Here is a 13,301-nt window from a genome sequence, read left to right as displayed (position 1 = left end):
ATATCAGGCTGGAGTCTACAGCTTTAAAAACCACCAACCTGAAAATGAAATTTAATGAATTTATTCGTAAAAAACAGCTTATATAATATTTCTGTTACACAAAGGCAATAGCTAGTTAGTAAAACACAAAATCAATTTAATAGACACACATTGTTTGCTTTTATTTATGCAATATTAATCATGCAATGAACAATATTACAAAATTCGCCGCACATCAACAGGGTTTCTTTGCCCGCCTTCTATTAAAACTAACTCCATCATTTCGAATTTTCGGGCTCTGCGGGGTTATCAACACTTATGGAACGAGAAACTTTGTAATTGCTGGCTTACAAATAAACACTCAGATATATAATCGTATAGGTACTTGTAATGTGGGGAATAACACTGAGAGCGTAAAACTAATTATGTGTATCGAACATAATCCGTGTTCCGATTGCTTTTCATTGACATGTTTTCTTTCGCTGTTGACCAATTTTGTAAATCAATTTGCTAATCAGTCTTTACTATAAGCTGATTGTACTTTTTACAGGGTATGCACAAGTCTGGCAATTTGTATTTGGCCTCGCCCTCGTATCTAGATCGTTGTGACTACACATCCTCGTAGAGATTAGCAATAACAGTAACCGATAAATAGTATTGATAACAACAGTACACCTATAAGAGCCTCGTGGCCCAGGATATAGGCGCTGTAATAACGTGATATTTCTCATATTCTAACAATAGGAAGACTAGTGCCGACAGCTGCGAATGAAATAATATTTTTTGCATATGTTCAGTATTTGCAAAACCTATATTTTAATCGCAACTGCAGTTAAATGTTTAATAACATCAGTTAATCCAATTAATAGACATCGTTGAAGATTCGTTAGTTGATTGCTTAGGCCCGAGGCAACACAGAGATAATTGCTGGTATAATATATATATATAACACTTATCTAGGTACGATCTAGGGGTTATAAAAATAAACGACACACACGCACAAAAATACATATACAAACATCAATCGAGTTGCTAAAGTAATTGTCGATGGCTGCTGGCTAAACGCTATGACGTGGGGTTATCCTTTCGATCCTAGGGATCATTGTCCTGGATTGTTTCGGTTGGAGGTGGATTAAGCGAAGGCGGAGGAGGCGTTGAAGGAACAGGTGGAGCAGGTGGAGGATCATGGGGCTCATCTGCATCCATCTCTATCTCGATGGAGTTCTCCCGCTCCGTAATCTCAGGCATTTTCAGGGAGAAGCTGCTCAGCTTTCGTTCTGCCGACCCCAAAGAGCTTTGCGAGTCGGCCTTCAGCAAGGTGGTTCTCCTTTCGTTGATGACCCTCAAGGAATCATACATCTGCTCATCCGCACTTCCACTTCCGCCATTTCCAGCCAATCCCCTTTCCATGGATCGTATGTAGAATACGGAATCATCCCGCTCGTTGGGTACTCCCTTTTTGGGTCTGTAGAACTGGCGCGAACTGTTACTCCTGTAGAGCGGATTGGCCACTGGCCTCTGATCCTCTTCCTGTTCGCTGCGGGCGATTGGCAAAAATCCAGGACGCGTCTTCTTCGGTGGCAAGCTGCTCGTATGGTGCTGCAGCTCGGTAATCTCCTCGTATGATGTCTTGGGCTGGGAGGTAGTCTCTTGCTCCTCCGACTGATCGAGACTCTCCTCGGGAACAGCTGGCTCCATGCTGGATTGTCCTGACAGCTGGCGCACCGGTGGCGGTGGCTCCGAGCACACGGACAGCTGGCTACTGTAAAGGAAATTAGGAATCTCAATACCGAGAACTCTTTCTTGGAAATCGGTTAGCGATTTGCGTCCTGGTTTCAGGAGCGATGGCTATATGGATAGAAGACTATATGGATAGATATATCATAGCAGGTGAACTTCTTGACTACACCTTCCCATGACTTTAATCCTACGAATTTTCTTACCGAAATTCCTTCTCCACGGAGGGCGTGGCCGATGGACCGGAGCTGTAGCGCTTGGGCGATCGCAGAATCGACTTGGGCATCACCTCTGGACTATGCAGATCCACTTGAACACGCCGAGATTCAATACTAGATGTTCGACTAGCGATGGACGCACAGCGAGCCGTCCAGCGGCCGCTATACGAGGAGTCCGACATCGTGGAGTTCCTGTGAGATTGACTTTTTAGATTTAGTTTAAGTCCTTGAGGAAGCTTTTTTCCAGAACTCACCGCCTGTGACCCAGAGGACTGCGACTGTGATCGCGAGCCTCCTCCTGCTCGATCGGTCTCTGCCTGGAGAGTACATGCCTCTTGGCGGTGTCCGACCTCTTGTTTCGCTCGCTGCGCTTCTCCGCCCCGGAACTGATGCCCAATCCTGGCGGTGGGTTGCTGCCGCCGTCGAAGGAGGAGGCCTGCCAGTAGACACGACTTGCAGCCGGAGGTTGGAGCAGAGAGCACTCCCTGGTGGCCCTTTGGATCAAGCTGGAGGAGTTGCTAATGATCCGTGCGGATGAAGAGGAGCCAGCTCCTCCTCCTCCGGCCGGATTAGAGCCCGATCCGGATCCAGGACGCACTTGGCGCACTCTACGCACACTGCTGCTCGAGGATTTGTGGTGGTGGTGCGAATGGCGATGGTGGTGGCGACGATGTCGGCGGTGCGAGCAATACAGTTCCCATTCCAACGGCGACAGTCGATTCAGTGAGAGCAAATTGTAGTAATTAGTGGTGGTCGGATGTTGGTGGTTTGTGGTATTGGTGGTGGTGGTGGTGGTGGTGGAGTTGGTGGTGTTGGCATGAGCATGAGATCCGGACAGATCCGGAGCGGAGCCAGCCCCTGAAAGGCGGCGCCACTGGTGACAGAAGCGATTGGATGCACTGAAGCGGGATGCGGATGCGGATTTCAAATATCAGATGTCGGATTTCAGATTTCAGATTTCAGATTGCGGAATGCGGAAAGCGAGAAGCGGGCGGTAAGAGCGAGAAACAGCCAATTGGATAAGTGAATTTCGATATATACATATATTGATTATGTTCCCAATGAGGTGTCCTTGCCCAATGACCCACAACCTTTACCTGAGTGACCTGGAGAACTTGACCAGTTCGGCGGTGAGTGCCTCGCGATCGAAGGGCTGCTGCGAATGTGAATGCGGATGCGGATGTGTGGCCGATATGCAGGCGGTCTGCGGTTGCTGGTGAGGATCGCCGGGCGAGGAGCGGAACACCCCGAAGTGCTGATCCCAACGGCTAGACTGGTACTGAGCCCCTGATATTTAAAGAGATTTGATTCTATATTACTGAGAATATGACTTCATTTACGAAGGTAGATTAGGTCAGAATAGGTCAAACTGATCTGTTTTACCGAAAACAAGTAAGGGCTTGCTGCTTACCCATTCCGCGTCGCTGAGATGCGGAGCTCCCTTGGTTGCTCCTCGAAGGATTCTTGCTGCTGCCGCCTCCTCCAGCTCGCAATCGAGCTGGAACGACCTTTGCGGCGGAGTCGCGGGCTTCGAAGGTCATCACGCAGGAGGCCACCACGATGAAGCCACCGAAGCCCATGACAATGGGGCCCACGTAGGCAAAGTTGTTCAGATGGAAGCCTTTCAGGTCGTTCTTGACTCGCACCGTGACATTGCCCCGCAATTCTGATCCCATCGAGAGGTGATCCGCGTAGTAGCCCAAAGTGGCCATTCCTGCGCCGAGGAGCATCAAAGTGAGGCCCAGAATCAAGGCTCGACAGGCGTGCCACAGGCACTTCGAGGACATCTTGCCCCGCACCACCTGAACGTTCCATGTGGCACCGGATGCAGGATGGGCTCGACGGAGGTTTCCCAGCGAGTGTTTCCTCTTGGTGGTGCCACCGCCACCGGAGCGACGTGACGGCATCGCAACGGCTCCTCAATTCCTTTGGCCTAGATCTGCTATCATCAATAGGGGATCTGGAAAATGAAGATAGGAGACATTACACTAGACTACAAATTATTTTATAACACCATGAATAAATGATAACTTGGTCAAATCTGGGTAAAAATATATTTTCATATAGAAAAGTTGCACTGAAAAAGATGAGCTTCCAGCGATGCTGCCACCTCCCCACCTGTTGTTCGAGGAAGGTCACCATGGGTGCGGTGCTCACGGCTGTTTGCCGAAGAGGAGGTGGAGTCCCGAAGCGGAGGAATTCAGAGGACGAGCTAACAAGGAGGGGACGCCGGACCACCGGTGCAACCTGCGAGTGCCGAACAATTAAAATCCAAGGCACAATGCCAGCGACAAGAATAGCTGAAGCGGCTGACAACCGCGTGACGGGGCTATGAGAATGGCCAGAAGAATGGCCGACACTCCTCCAAGGGCCCAGAGTCGGCTAAAGCCGCAATTAAAGCCAAACAAAACGCACGACAGTCAGATAACAAGGCCCACAATGTCCTCAGTGTCCTGTCCCCTGCTTCCACTTCCAACAAGTGCGGTGCTTGACACGCTTGCCACGCTTGCCTCGAGATCCTGCAGCTTCTTAAATTTAGACATATGTACATGCTGCGCTTCTCAGCAGGCACTTGGCCTAATTGCAGGGTGTCCCCAACTTACGAGGAGTGACGCTGAGAACTAATACGATTATGTCTTGAATATCTTAAAAATTGCATCCTTTAGTAAGGCAGGGAATGGGTAACATTTCGGTGTTAGCAGAAGAAATTAATATAAATCTAAAGTGACTTCAATATCTTGTAGCCGATCTCAACGAAGTTTGATGACCAATTCATGTTTTTCCTTAAAATCAGATATAAAACAACTTTTGAAAGATATACTTAGTACGAAACTCTGCTAAATCAGTTCTCTAGGACCCAAGGATAACAAGGTTCCTTGCAAATGAAATATGCATGCAAGCCAAATGCCACACTTTTGCATTTCATGTTTATTTCATTTTTCAAGCTCTTATTTTGCCGTAAACTTAGGTTTGCTTTCTGTCGCCTGACTTATTTTAAAGGTAAGTAGATTTATGGTTCCTTACTTTTAAAAATGCTATAAAAAAAGGCCTTAATTATATGTGATTCATTTGAATTTCGTCGGATTGACCTTTCGCTTTAATCATAACATATCAATGAACCTTTTTAAGTCACAAAGTACGATAGAATAAATGTCTATCTGTTAACCGAAAGTCCAAAGGATATTTTGCCTGATTTAATAAGACTTAAATGAAAAATAAACGCATGATTTAAATCAAAGTTATTGCTATCCTGCCAAAGTATCCTTGAAATCGGGACACTTCAGGGGAAAAAGGCTTTGTTTGCTGAGGGAGTCTAGGACGGCAGTCGACGGCTTACTTGTTGGTTCGTTCTTGGAATTCCTTGGCTGCTCCTGTTGATGTTAATGCTGGTCCTGCTGCTGCGAGAGCCTTTTGTGTGACCTAAAAGCAGATTTGCCTTCGCTCCGTCTGTATGTATACTGGCTTGTGCATATATTTTCGCGACTTTCTTTGTGCAAAACCCCACTCGTCATCGTAGTCGGTGGCTTCTGTGTCCTGGTGCCAGCATTGTAGCTCCTGCTCCTCCTGTGGCTGGATGCCAGGCGATTGCTAATTGGGAATTTGATTAATTTTCACAGGTGAAAACACTGGTTCCCGCAGGCTGTCTCTTCCCTCAACTCGAAACACTCGATTCTGGCAGCTGTGCGAGACGTCTGCACACGAGCAGCTTCCGCGCGCGTCTGATAAGACGAGGTCCGTCTGGAATCCATCCGAGATACCAGAGCCACAACAGAGTCAAATCATCCCTCGTTTAATCCACTATAGGGACTGCTGCAGATTGATCTAAAAGGACAGTGGGCACCCGCTTTCATTTCTTCTGTAGGAAGGGCTTACACTCAATAAGAAAGTGCTGAAAAGTATGCTACATAAATTTCTGGAACGTGTCCTTGGATCTTCGCTGCAACAATTTTATAATTTGAGGTTTGTGAGAATAAGAATCCACTGTGAAAATGAATAAGGTACGGGAAAGTAGGGAGGTCTTACTGTAAGCTGAATAAGTGCCGCCCTCTGGTGTACTTTTTCTATTATGGCACTGTATAAGTTCACCACTTTTCAGAGCGTCTTATACTTCGACTGCTTTAATCGACTGCTTGTGTGTTATATGTTCTCTTTCTAGGAATGGTGTTAAACCAGTAGTTCACTGCTTGGATTTAAACTGCTTCCTTCCTCTGCTTCTCGCATGCTAGAAAATATGTGGTCTGAGGACTACCGTTCAAAATATTTTGTTGCATACTTTTAAACAAAGATCTTAAAATGATTTTAAGACGAATAACTAACATTTTTCCAAGTGTGTAAAAAAGTTTATTTCGGTTTTTAATTGAATTTCTGATTTATATCAAATGTCATAATTTATCATTGTTTAAAATAATTCAAAAATGTTGCATTTTACTGATGTTTTAAGAAATTATTGTTCATTTTCACCCTGCCTTTGGTAGTTTTTCTATAGTGGTGTCCATCAGCAGCACTGCTTGAAACTGCTTTTCCCACACCGAATCCACCCACGCAGACACCCCAGCCTAACTCCGAAAGGTGAGTCCACCGAAACACACCACAAACCACCACAGAGGAGTAAAACTGAACGAAACGAGAACATGCGCAGATGAAATCCGAGAGAGAGCATCCTGTGGGGAAGCCGAGAAGAGGACGAACAGGACATTAAGAACACCCAGTTCCTCGACGCGACTTGGGTAACCAGTCATTGGCGAAGTCTTCAGGCGCGTTGACGTTCTTCGCGAAGAACCGGATGCCGAACCCCGATATCCCGATTTCGACCAAGTCGGTGTCGTCTATTGTACGTGATGCAGTTGAGCCCGTCCCAGCGACTTGCCTTCGTGACGGTCAATCTGAAGAATGCATGAGGATTAAGTCGCCTGCCAAATGCATTTCCCAGCCTCAGATCCAGCCTCGTGTCCTCGCTCCGTTCCCATGTGCATATTACAACCGGAAGTGTGCCAGCCAGTGAGTTCCGAAACAATGTGAATCTCGAAAATATTCTGAAATCGCAACGGCAACGGAAAGTGTAGTTCTTCGGGGTTTTCTTAACGATCGTTCCTAGAGCACATATTAAGCTAATCAATAAGGATATCCCTGCATTATGTGAATTAATCAAGTTGATATTTACGTGACTCCGTTCCCAACCGAAACCGAAACCCAAAAGGATGGAAAAAACAAATGGCTGAAGTGCGTGAGACGCCATAGGTGACCCCAAAAAAAAAGTTAAAGAAAGAGAAAAAAGCGGAGAAGTCGGCCATAAAGAAATCGAGTCCAATGCAGTTTGTTAGAGCCGACTACTCCAGATTGCAAAATGCGTTTGAATGAACCAGCTGAAAGGACGCGACCCAGAACTAAATCAACGACAGAAGCCTCCAAGCTCTCATCATCCTGGGGTGACCTTCACCTCGAATGTTCCATATACAACCTGATCAGGCTGCTCCTCCTCATCTCAACGATCATGGGCGGCGGATTTGTCCAGGCCAAGACCATCTACGACACCGTTAACCGGATTCAGGCTGCGGGTCCCTTGCTGGAGCCACAGGAAACATCGAAAGTTCCCCTGCAAACGACTGCTGGCACGCCCACTGCCGCCCACACCCACGTCTCCACGTTACGGAGTAGTTACGGTAGGCAAATTGCGAAATTGCTACTTGCAACTTTTGCAATGCGGTTAATGCATAATTATATAATTGGTTTTCAATTATCCTGCTGACTCAATTGCTTGCCATCCGTTGTCTGTGAAGTCCTGAGACGTCCAAAATACATTCCACAATTACACATATCCTTGGCTTTACGGCCAGATAGGACACCTCCTCCAGACACTGAAAGTTATGGTTGGAGAAAGGAGGTCACTGCTAGTGGGCTTACTTTGCTGCTCGCAGACAGGTCGCCTTTTCAGGAATAGTTTAGATTAGTTTAGTCACTGCTCGTGGCCCTGAACTTAATTACTCAATTTGGTTCCCTAAAATTCAAACCCTCATTGAATCAAATTTATTTGCACTTCAAAGGTTTCTAATTACAAAAGTCCGTATTTTGTGTAAGGGTCTACGAATTGTGAATCAAATTTGCCAATCTAAATTATTAACATTTAATATTTCTGTAATAATCGAATTCAGTTCAATCCCTACCTGGCTATAATCTTAACAATTCAGTGATGTAAATAACCATTTTATACATCCCCAACAAGATGTTAATATTTGTCAGCAGGAAAGACAATAATGTAGTTAGATGTTTTCATATTTAATTTATTCATAAACAGTCGAAATTGTCTGTCAAATAAAAGTTGTTACTCATAGTTAGGCAAACTAACTTTGGTTGAATGAAAATATAAACCTTTTTCCATAACCTTGACCGTATCAAACTCAAAACTCGTAATTTTCAAATCAGTAAAATAAAAATTGTGAAAACTTTGAAACCGTAAATTAGATTTCCGAGAGCAGAAGTTTAGCTTTGCCAAATATCAATACACCCGATGACTGGCAAAATATTTCTGCGTTTGCTTTTGGAGAATCAAACTAAACATTTGTCTAATCCCAGGAGGTTTCAGTGTACTCGCAACGAGCAAACAAACTGCCCCTCCCCCACACATGTCGGCCAACTTGGCATTAGAATATGAAGATACAGCTGCGTTAAAAAGAACTGGAAAGTAGTTATCTTAAAGCAGATTCCTGCGATAAAAACTCGTTTTATTTTATTTGTTAAGATATACCAGGATATATGGGAAGTTAAATACTTCTGATGAATGAATTATTAGTTGAAGGAGTAACACTAAAATGCGCCTTAAATTAAAGGTTTACTTCGGATTCCAATGCAGGGCAAATATTCAGAAATATATTCATAGCTGTATTTATGCAAAGATCTATACAGTATAGTATGGAACTTGAAGTTCATAAGTTAAAGAATTTATTTATAAAAGAATATCCATGAACTATCTCTTACTTTAGTTCTTTTTAACTGCTTTTAATGAAGTGAAAAAGTTATAATTATATAAGAAAGATCTAGCAGAACGTAAGCTTTAAAAGGCAATAAATCTTATGAATTGACCCTGCCCCAGTACTATTGCCATGAACCCTGCTGTATGCACACTTGAGTCGTTGAGCCATGTCATCATTTCTCAAATTTCGCCCACATCTCCTCTATTTCTCCCACAAAACCAAAACCTAGATTCGAGTGAAATCGATAACTCCTTACCAGAGGATTCGGATAATGGTGCGGCTGAGGATTACGTCATCCCAGATGGTCAGACATCCCCAGTGGCGATCCTGGAACAGGACAATACAGCCAAGGTCCGCGATCTGGAGTCTTTATCCCTGCAGGCAGGATCGGGCACAGTTTCTCCGAAGGCAAATCTCGATTCTGCCGGACGGAAGAACTCCTCCTTCCAGCAGATCGGCAGCCAGAATGTAAATGCCTTAGTGCCGCCCACAGTGGCCACCACATTGTCCGGCAGCTCGTCTAGTGCCAACGCCTCCGCATCCTCCTTGGCCACTCCCACTGAGCCGGCAAGGAACCGGAGCACCGGCCATGTCCGCAACTCCGCCGTCAAGGTGGACAGCAAGCATCCACTCTCAAAGGGCCAGAAAACGGATGCACCCATGCTGAACTACATCTTCGACACGTTCTCGTCGGCCAACAAGCATCACCATCACGATCAGAGGTGAGTTGGGTAACCTCTAAAGGGATTAGGACATATATATCTTTCAGTTAATTTGGATAAAAGTATTATTGTTTAGAATTTGACTTGATTTGATTTGCTTATAATTTTTTTATTGCCTAATTTTCGTAACTTTTTTTTCTCTGCAGATATGGCCCCCACTTCGAAGATGTGCAGCGTGTTGGTCAGGCCACCAATCTCACCGTTCAGGCGGGCTCCAGCATCCACCTAAACTGCCGAATATCTCTACTGCAGGATAAGACTGTAAGTAGTAAACTAAATTTAAAATTAACATAAATTTATAAGTTTAAAATGAATGTCTATTACTTTAACAGAGGGCAACTATTCTAAGAGTGTTTCAAATTATGTATGCTACTTATTAAGTCTTTCTGAATTTCAAAGAATCTTATTTTTGTGACCTTCTCGACATCCTCTAAAAACCAGGTCTCTTGGGTGCGCCACAACACGCAGGATGAGGGTAACGCCCTGGACCTGCTCACAGTGGGCATGCACACTTACACGGGTGATAAGCGCTACAAAATGGAGTTCCAGTACCCCAACAACTGGCGACTGAAGATAACCAACGTGAAGAAGGACGACGAGGCCATATACGAGTGCCAGATCTCAACCCATCCGCCCCGTGTCATTCAAATCAATCTGCATGTGAACGGTGAGTACTGAGCTCTATGATTTGACAGGGAACGGATTTCAAAAATAACTATTACATAGCTCCTAAAGTGATGATAGTGGACGAGGTGGGGGATCCGCTGCAGGAGAAATACTACGAGATCGACTCCACCCTGCAGCTGTCCTGTGTGGTGCGAAATGTGGCCATGACGAGTTCTGTGGTCTTTTGGAAGCACATCGACAACGTCCTCAACTACGACGTAACTCGAGGGGGAGTGAAGTGAGTGTTTGCTCCAGTTTCCTGGGACTTTGAATTCCATAACATCCCGAATCCCTTTCAGCGTCAAAACAGAACTGATGGAGGATGGAGCCAACTCGACGCTCTCGATAGCGAAGATCAGCAAAACGGATTCCGGCAACTACACGTGCTCCATCAGCGAGTTCCAGAACTTCACCATTGTGGTTCACATTCTGAATGGTGAGTTGGGAATACGAAAATATTGATCCTTCGATGAACCTACATCTCATTCCAGGCGAAAGCTTTGCCGAGCTGCATCATGGAGGAGCGGGTGGGATGGCAACCACGTGGTGGAGTCGGGTGATGATACATTTAATGGCACTCCTCGTGCTAAGTAGCTTAAGGGGGGAGTTTAGCTAAGGTTCCCGGTTATTTTCAGTAGGTTAAGTGGGAGTAAGCAAATTGAGATAACATCGTTTTTCCTGTAGCACTTTTTGTTGATTAATTGTAAAGATTCTTAATTGGATAGGGCAGTTATTAGAAATAACTAAAAACGCAGCCTAAGTTTAACTGGCTATTATAGATATGTTTCTACGTCTATCATCAAATTGTACATGAGCAGGCACGCCTAGGAATAAGTTAAAGTTAAGCTTAAGTGTATGGAAAGATTAAAGACAGAGAGAGAGGCCAACGAATTTCCCTAGCAGAATGAAAGAGACATTACGGGCTGGCCTAGATCTAGTTGATACAGGAATGTAAAGCATAGTGTAATCTAAGTCACTACAAGTTCATTATCACAAGCTTTGGCGGCAAGGATCTGAACTCCTGTGGGAACTACTCAATGTTGAACTATTATAAAGTGCAATACGGTCATATACATATTATATACATACACACACACACACGAAAGGAAGCATTGGTCAAATGATATGTTAATAAACGAGTACTCGTATGTATGCAATAATAAAGTGAACTATAAATGAATGCAAACTGAAATAAAATTTGAAAATCGATAGTTGGTTCCCTGTGCTCATATATCGATAGACAGATTATCGGAGGGCTGCCAGACTTGAATTCATTTTGAATTGCTTTTATAATTTAAACATATTTTAACAATAATAACTATTTTTATTTTCAGCACCAATATTCAAACACATACAAAATTTAATTTACTATTACTATGATAATGCGCTGTTTGCTATATACAATAAGACATATGCTGGAGTACTTAAATTATTTTTAATCAGCGCAGAACATATGTATGTACATATATAAATTCACATGTTCATTGAAAGTTCAAGGAGATTAGACTACGGAGCTTGGTGCAAAATACACTCATAATACCTTTAATCTAATCTTCAAGACCATTCGTTTTCCCTTATATTTTATAAAAATAAACAAACGAAGATTTTGGGTCTAAGAATAGGCCAGCATAAAGCAAGACACTGAGACATCATAGAGATAGTAACAGACTTTAAAAATATTTACAGTTTGGACTTGGTTTTACGGCTAGCAAAGTCCATAATCGCCTGGAAAAATTCGGGATGCTGGAACTGCTGTAGCAGCTGTTTGCACTCCGCGTCATTGGCTTTGATCAGATTCTCCAGGAATCCCTCTTTAACAAGGCGTTTTCCTTGCAAAAGAGAGTTTGTGGGTAGCTCGGAATACTGACGAAGTTTGGGCCAAACCACAGAATCCAATTCGCTGTTCTTAAAAATACGTGACACAAAGTTAAACTGATAGGCCTCCTGGGCGCTAAGGGGTTCATTGAGAAGCAGGACCTCCGAGGCTTTGGAACGGCCCAAAATCAATGGCAGCATGTAGGAAGAACCACCTTCTGGCACAAGACCCAATTTGGTGAACGGGGTATAAAAATAGGCCTATAATGACATTTATTGGTGAAACATTGGGTAATATCGTAAGAAACCCAAAACTCACGGTTTCGGAGCACCAGGCCACATCGCACAATCCTACGATGGTGGCTCCAATTCCTATTGCCGGACCGTTTACCAGGGAAAATACTATCTTCTTACAGTTCACAAAACTCAGTACCATGGCCTTCAAGTAGAAATTAATCAAAATCTTTCGGTATCTAAATGTCAGACATATCGTACCTTGAACGTTGCATTGGATTGCTTGAAGAAGGCGTCGATGTCTTCGCTCTGGGAGGACTGAGATAAGTCGTTTCCGGCCGTAAAAAAATCGCCAACACCAGTGAAAACCACTAGGTTCACACCGTCATCGCCGTTGACCTCGGTCAACACACGGGTCATCTCCTGGTAGGCGAACCTGTTGATGCAGTTCTTCTTTTTCGGATTGTTGAACTTCACCACCAGCACTTTGCCCTGCTGCTCCACTAGCAATTGTTGGTATCCTTGGTACGACATCTTCACGGAAAAGTTCGGCTAGAATGAATGGCAAAGTCCGATTAGGGGATCATTTAACTTTGATTGCCGGTGTTTATTGTTGTTAATTTCATCCGATTACTGATTATCAGGGGTACTCCCTTGCATAATAATTGATAAGCAAAATGGTGTGCGATAGTTGGTGAACTGTTCGCTATGATAAGAAGTAAATGATTGCGGTTCTTTAATTTAAAATAAAATGTTCTAATTTATTCAAATTTAGATGAACAAATATAAAAATATTATTCGGATCATAATACACACTATAACAATCTCACGAATAAAATCACAAAAATACAGCTACGCCCCACCATGTTGATCTGGCAACTCCGGAATAAGGCGCCTAATTCATAACACCACCAAAAATGAAAAAAAAACTTTAGTTTTATTTTTCTTTTCTGTACAACATT

The 13,301-nt window shown here is 43.9% G+C and overlaps 3 protein-coding genes across 4 annotated transcripts; 1 reads left to right on the top strand and 2 right to left on the bottom strand.

Annotated features, from left to right (window-relative positions):
• Positions 1 to 135: 135 nt before the first annotated feature.
• Positions 136 to 5,631, bottom strand: LOC108104740 (cyclin-dependent kinase 12). Of its 2 annotated transcripts, none has more exons than XM_017210977.1 (6): positions 5,272 to 5,631; positions 3,346 to 3,894; positions 3,032 to 3,221; positions 2,189 to 2,833; positions 1,923 to 2,126; positions 136 to 1,741 (listed from the first exon to the last, which is right to left on the bottom strand). In XM_017210977.1, the coding sequence occupies exons 2-6, from the start codon at positions 3,839 to 3,841 to the stop codon at positions 1,072 to 1,074; spliced, it is 2,205 nt and encodes a 734-aa protein (XP_017066466.1). In that variant the 5' UTR covers positions 3,842 to 3,894; positions 5,272 to 5,631; the 3' UTR covers positions 136 to 1,071. The 2 variants fall into 2 exon arrangements, with proteins under 2 accessions (XP_017066466.1, XP_017066467.1); XM_017210978.1 differs by having other exon boundaries at positions 2,189 to 2,554.
• A 1,062-nt stretch (positions 5,632 to 6,693) lies between these two features.
• Positions 6,694 to 11,470, top strand: LOC108104745. The gene is made up of 7 exons (XM_017210986.2): positions 6,694 to 7,594; positions 9,132 to 9,624; positions 9,771 to 9,885; positions 10,066 to 10,291; positions 10,351 to 10,528; positions 10,590 to 10,726; positions 10,782 to 11,470. Exons 1-7 carry the CDS (start codon positions 7,279 to 7,281, stop codon positions 10,904 to 10,906), a joined length of 1,590 nt encoding a protein of 529 aa, XP_017066475.1. The 5' UTR covers positions 6,694 to 7,278; the 3' UTR covers positions 10,907 to 11,470.
• A 123-nt stretch (positions 11,471 to 11,593) lies between these two features.
• On the bottom strand, positions 11,594 to 12,956 carry LOC108104625 (enoyl-CoA delta isomerase 2). Its single transcript, XM_017210800.1, has 3 exons — positions 12,601 to 12,956; positions 12,425 to 12,544; positions 11,594 to 12,366 (listed from the first exon to the last, which is right to left on the bottom strand). The coding sequence occupies exons 1-3, from the start codon at positions 12,871 to 12,873 to the stop codon at positions 11,971 to 11,973; spliced, it is 789 nt and encodes a 262-aa protein (XP_017066289.1). The 5' UTR covers positions 12,874 to 12,956; the 3' UTR covers positions 11,594 to 11,970.
• Between the last annotated feature and the right edge of the window lie 345 nt (positions 12,957 to 13,301).

Source organism: Drosophila eugracilis, unplaced genomic scaffold (assembly GCF_018153835.1).
Source record: "Drosophila eugracilis isolate 14026-0451.02 unplaced genomic scaffold, ASM1815383v1 contig_2088, whole genome shotgun sequence".
NCBI lineage: Eukaryota > Metazoa > Arthropoda > Insecta > Diptera > Drosophilidae > Drosophila > Drosophila eugracilis.
Note: the sequence above shows the minus strand (reverse complement) of the source record. Positions and strands in the feature narration are given on the sequence as shown.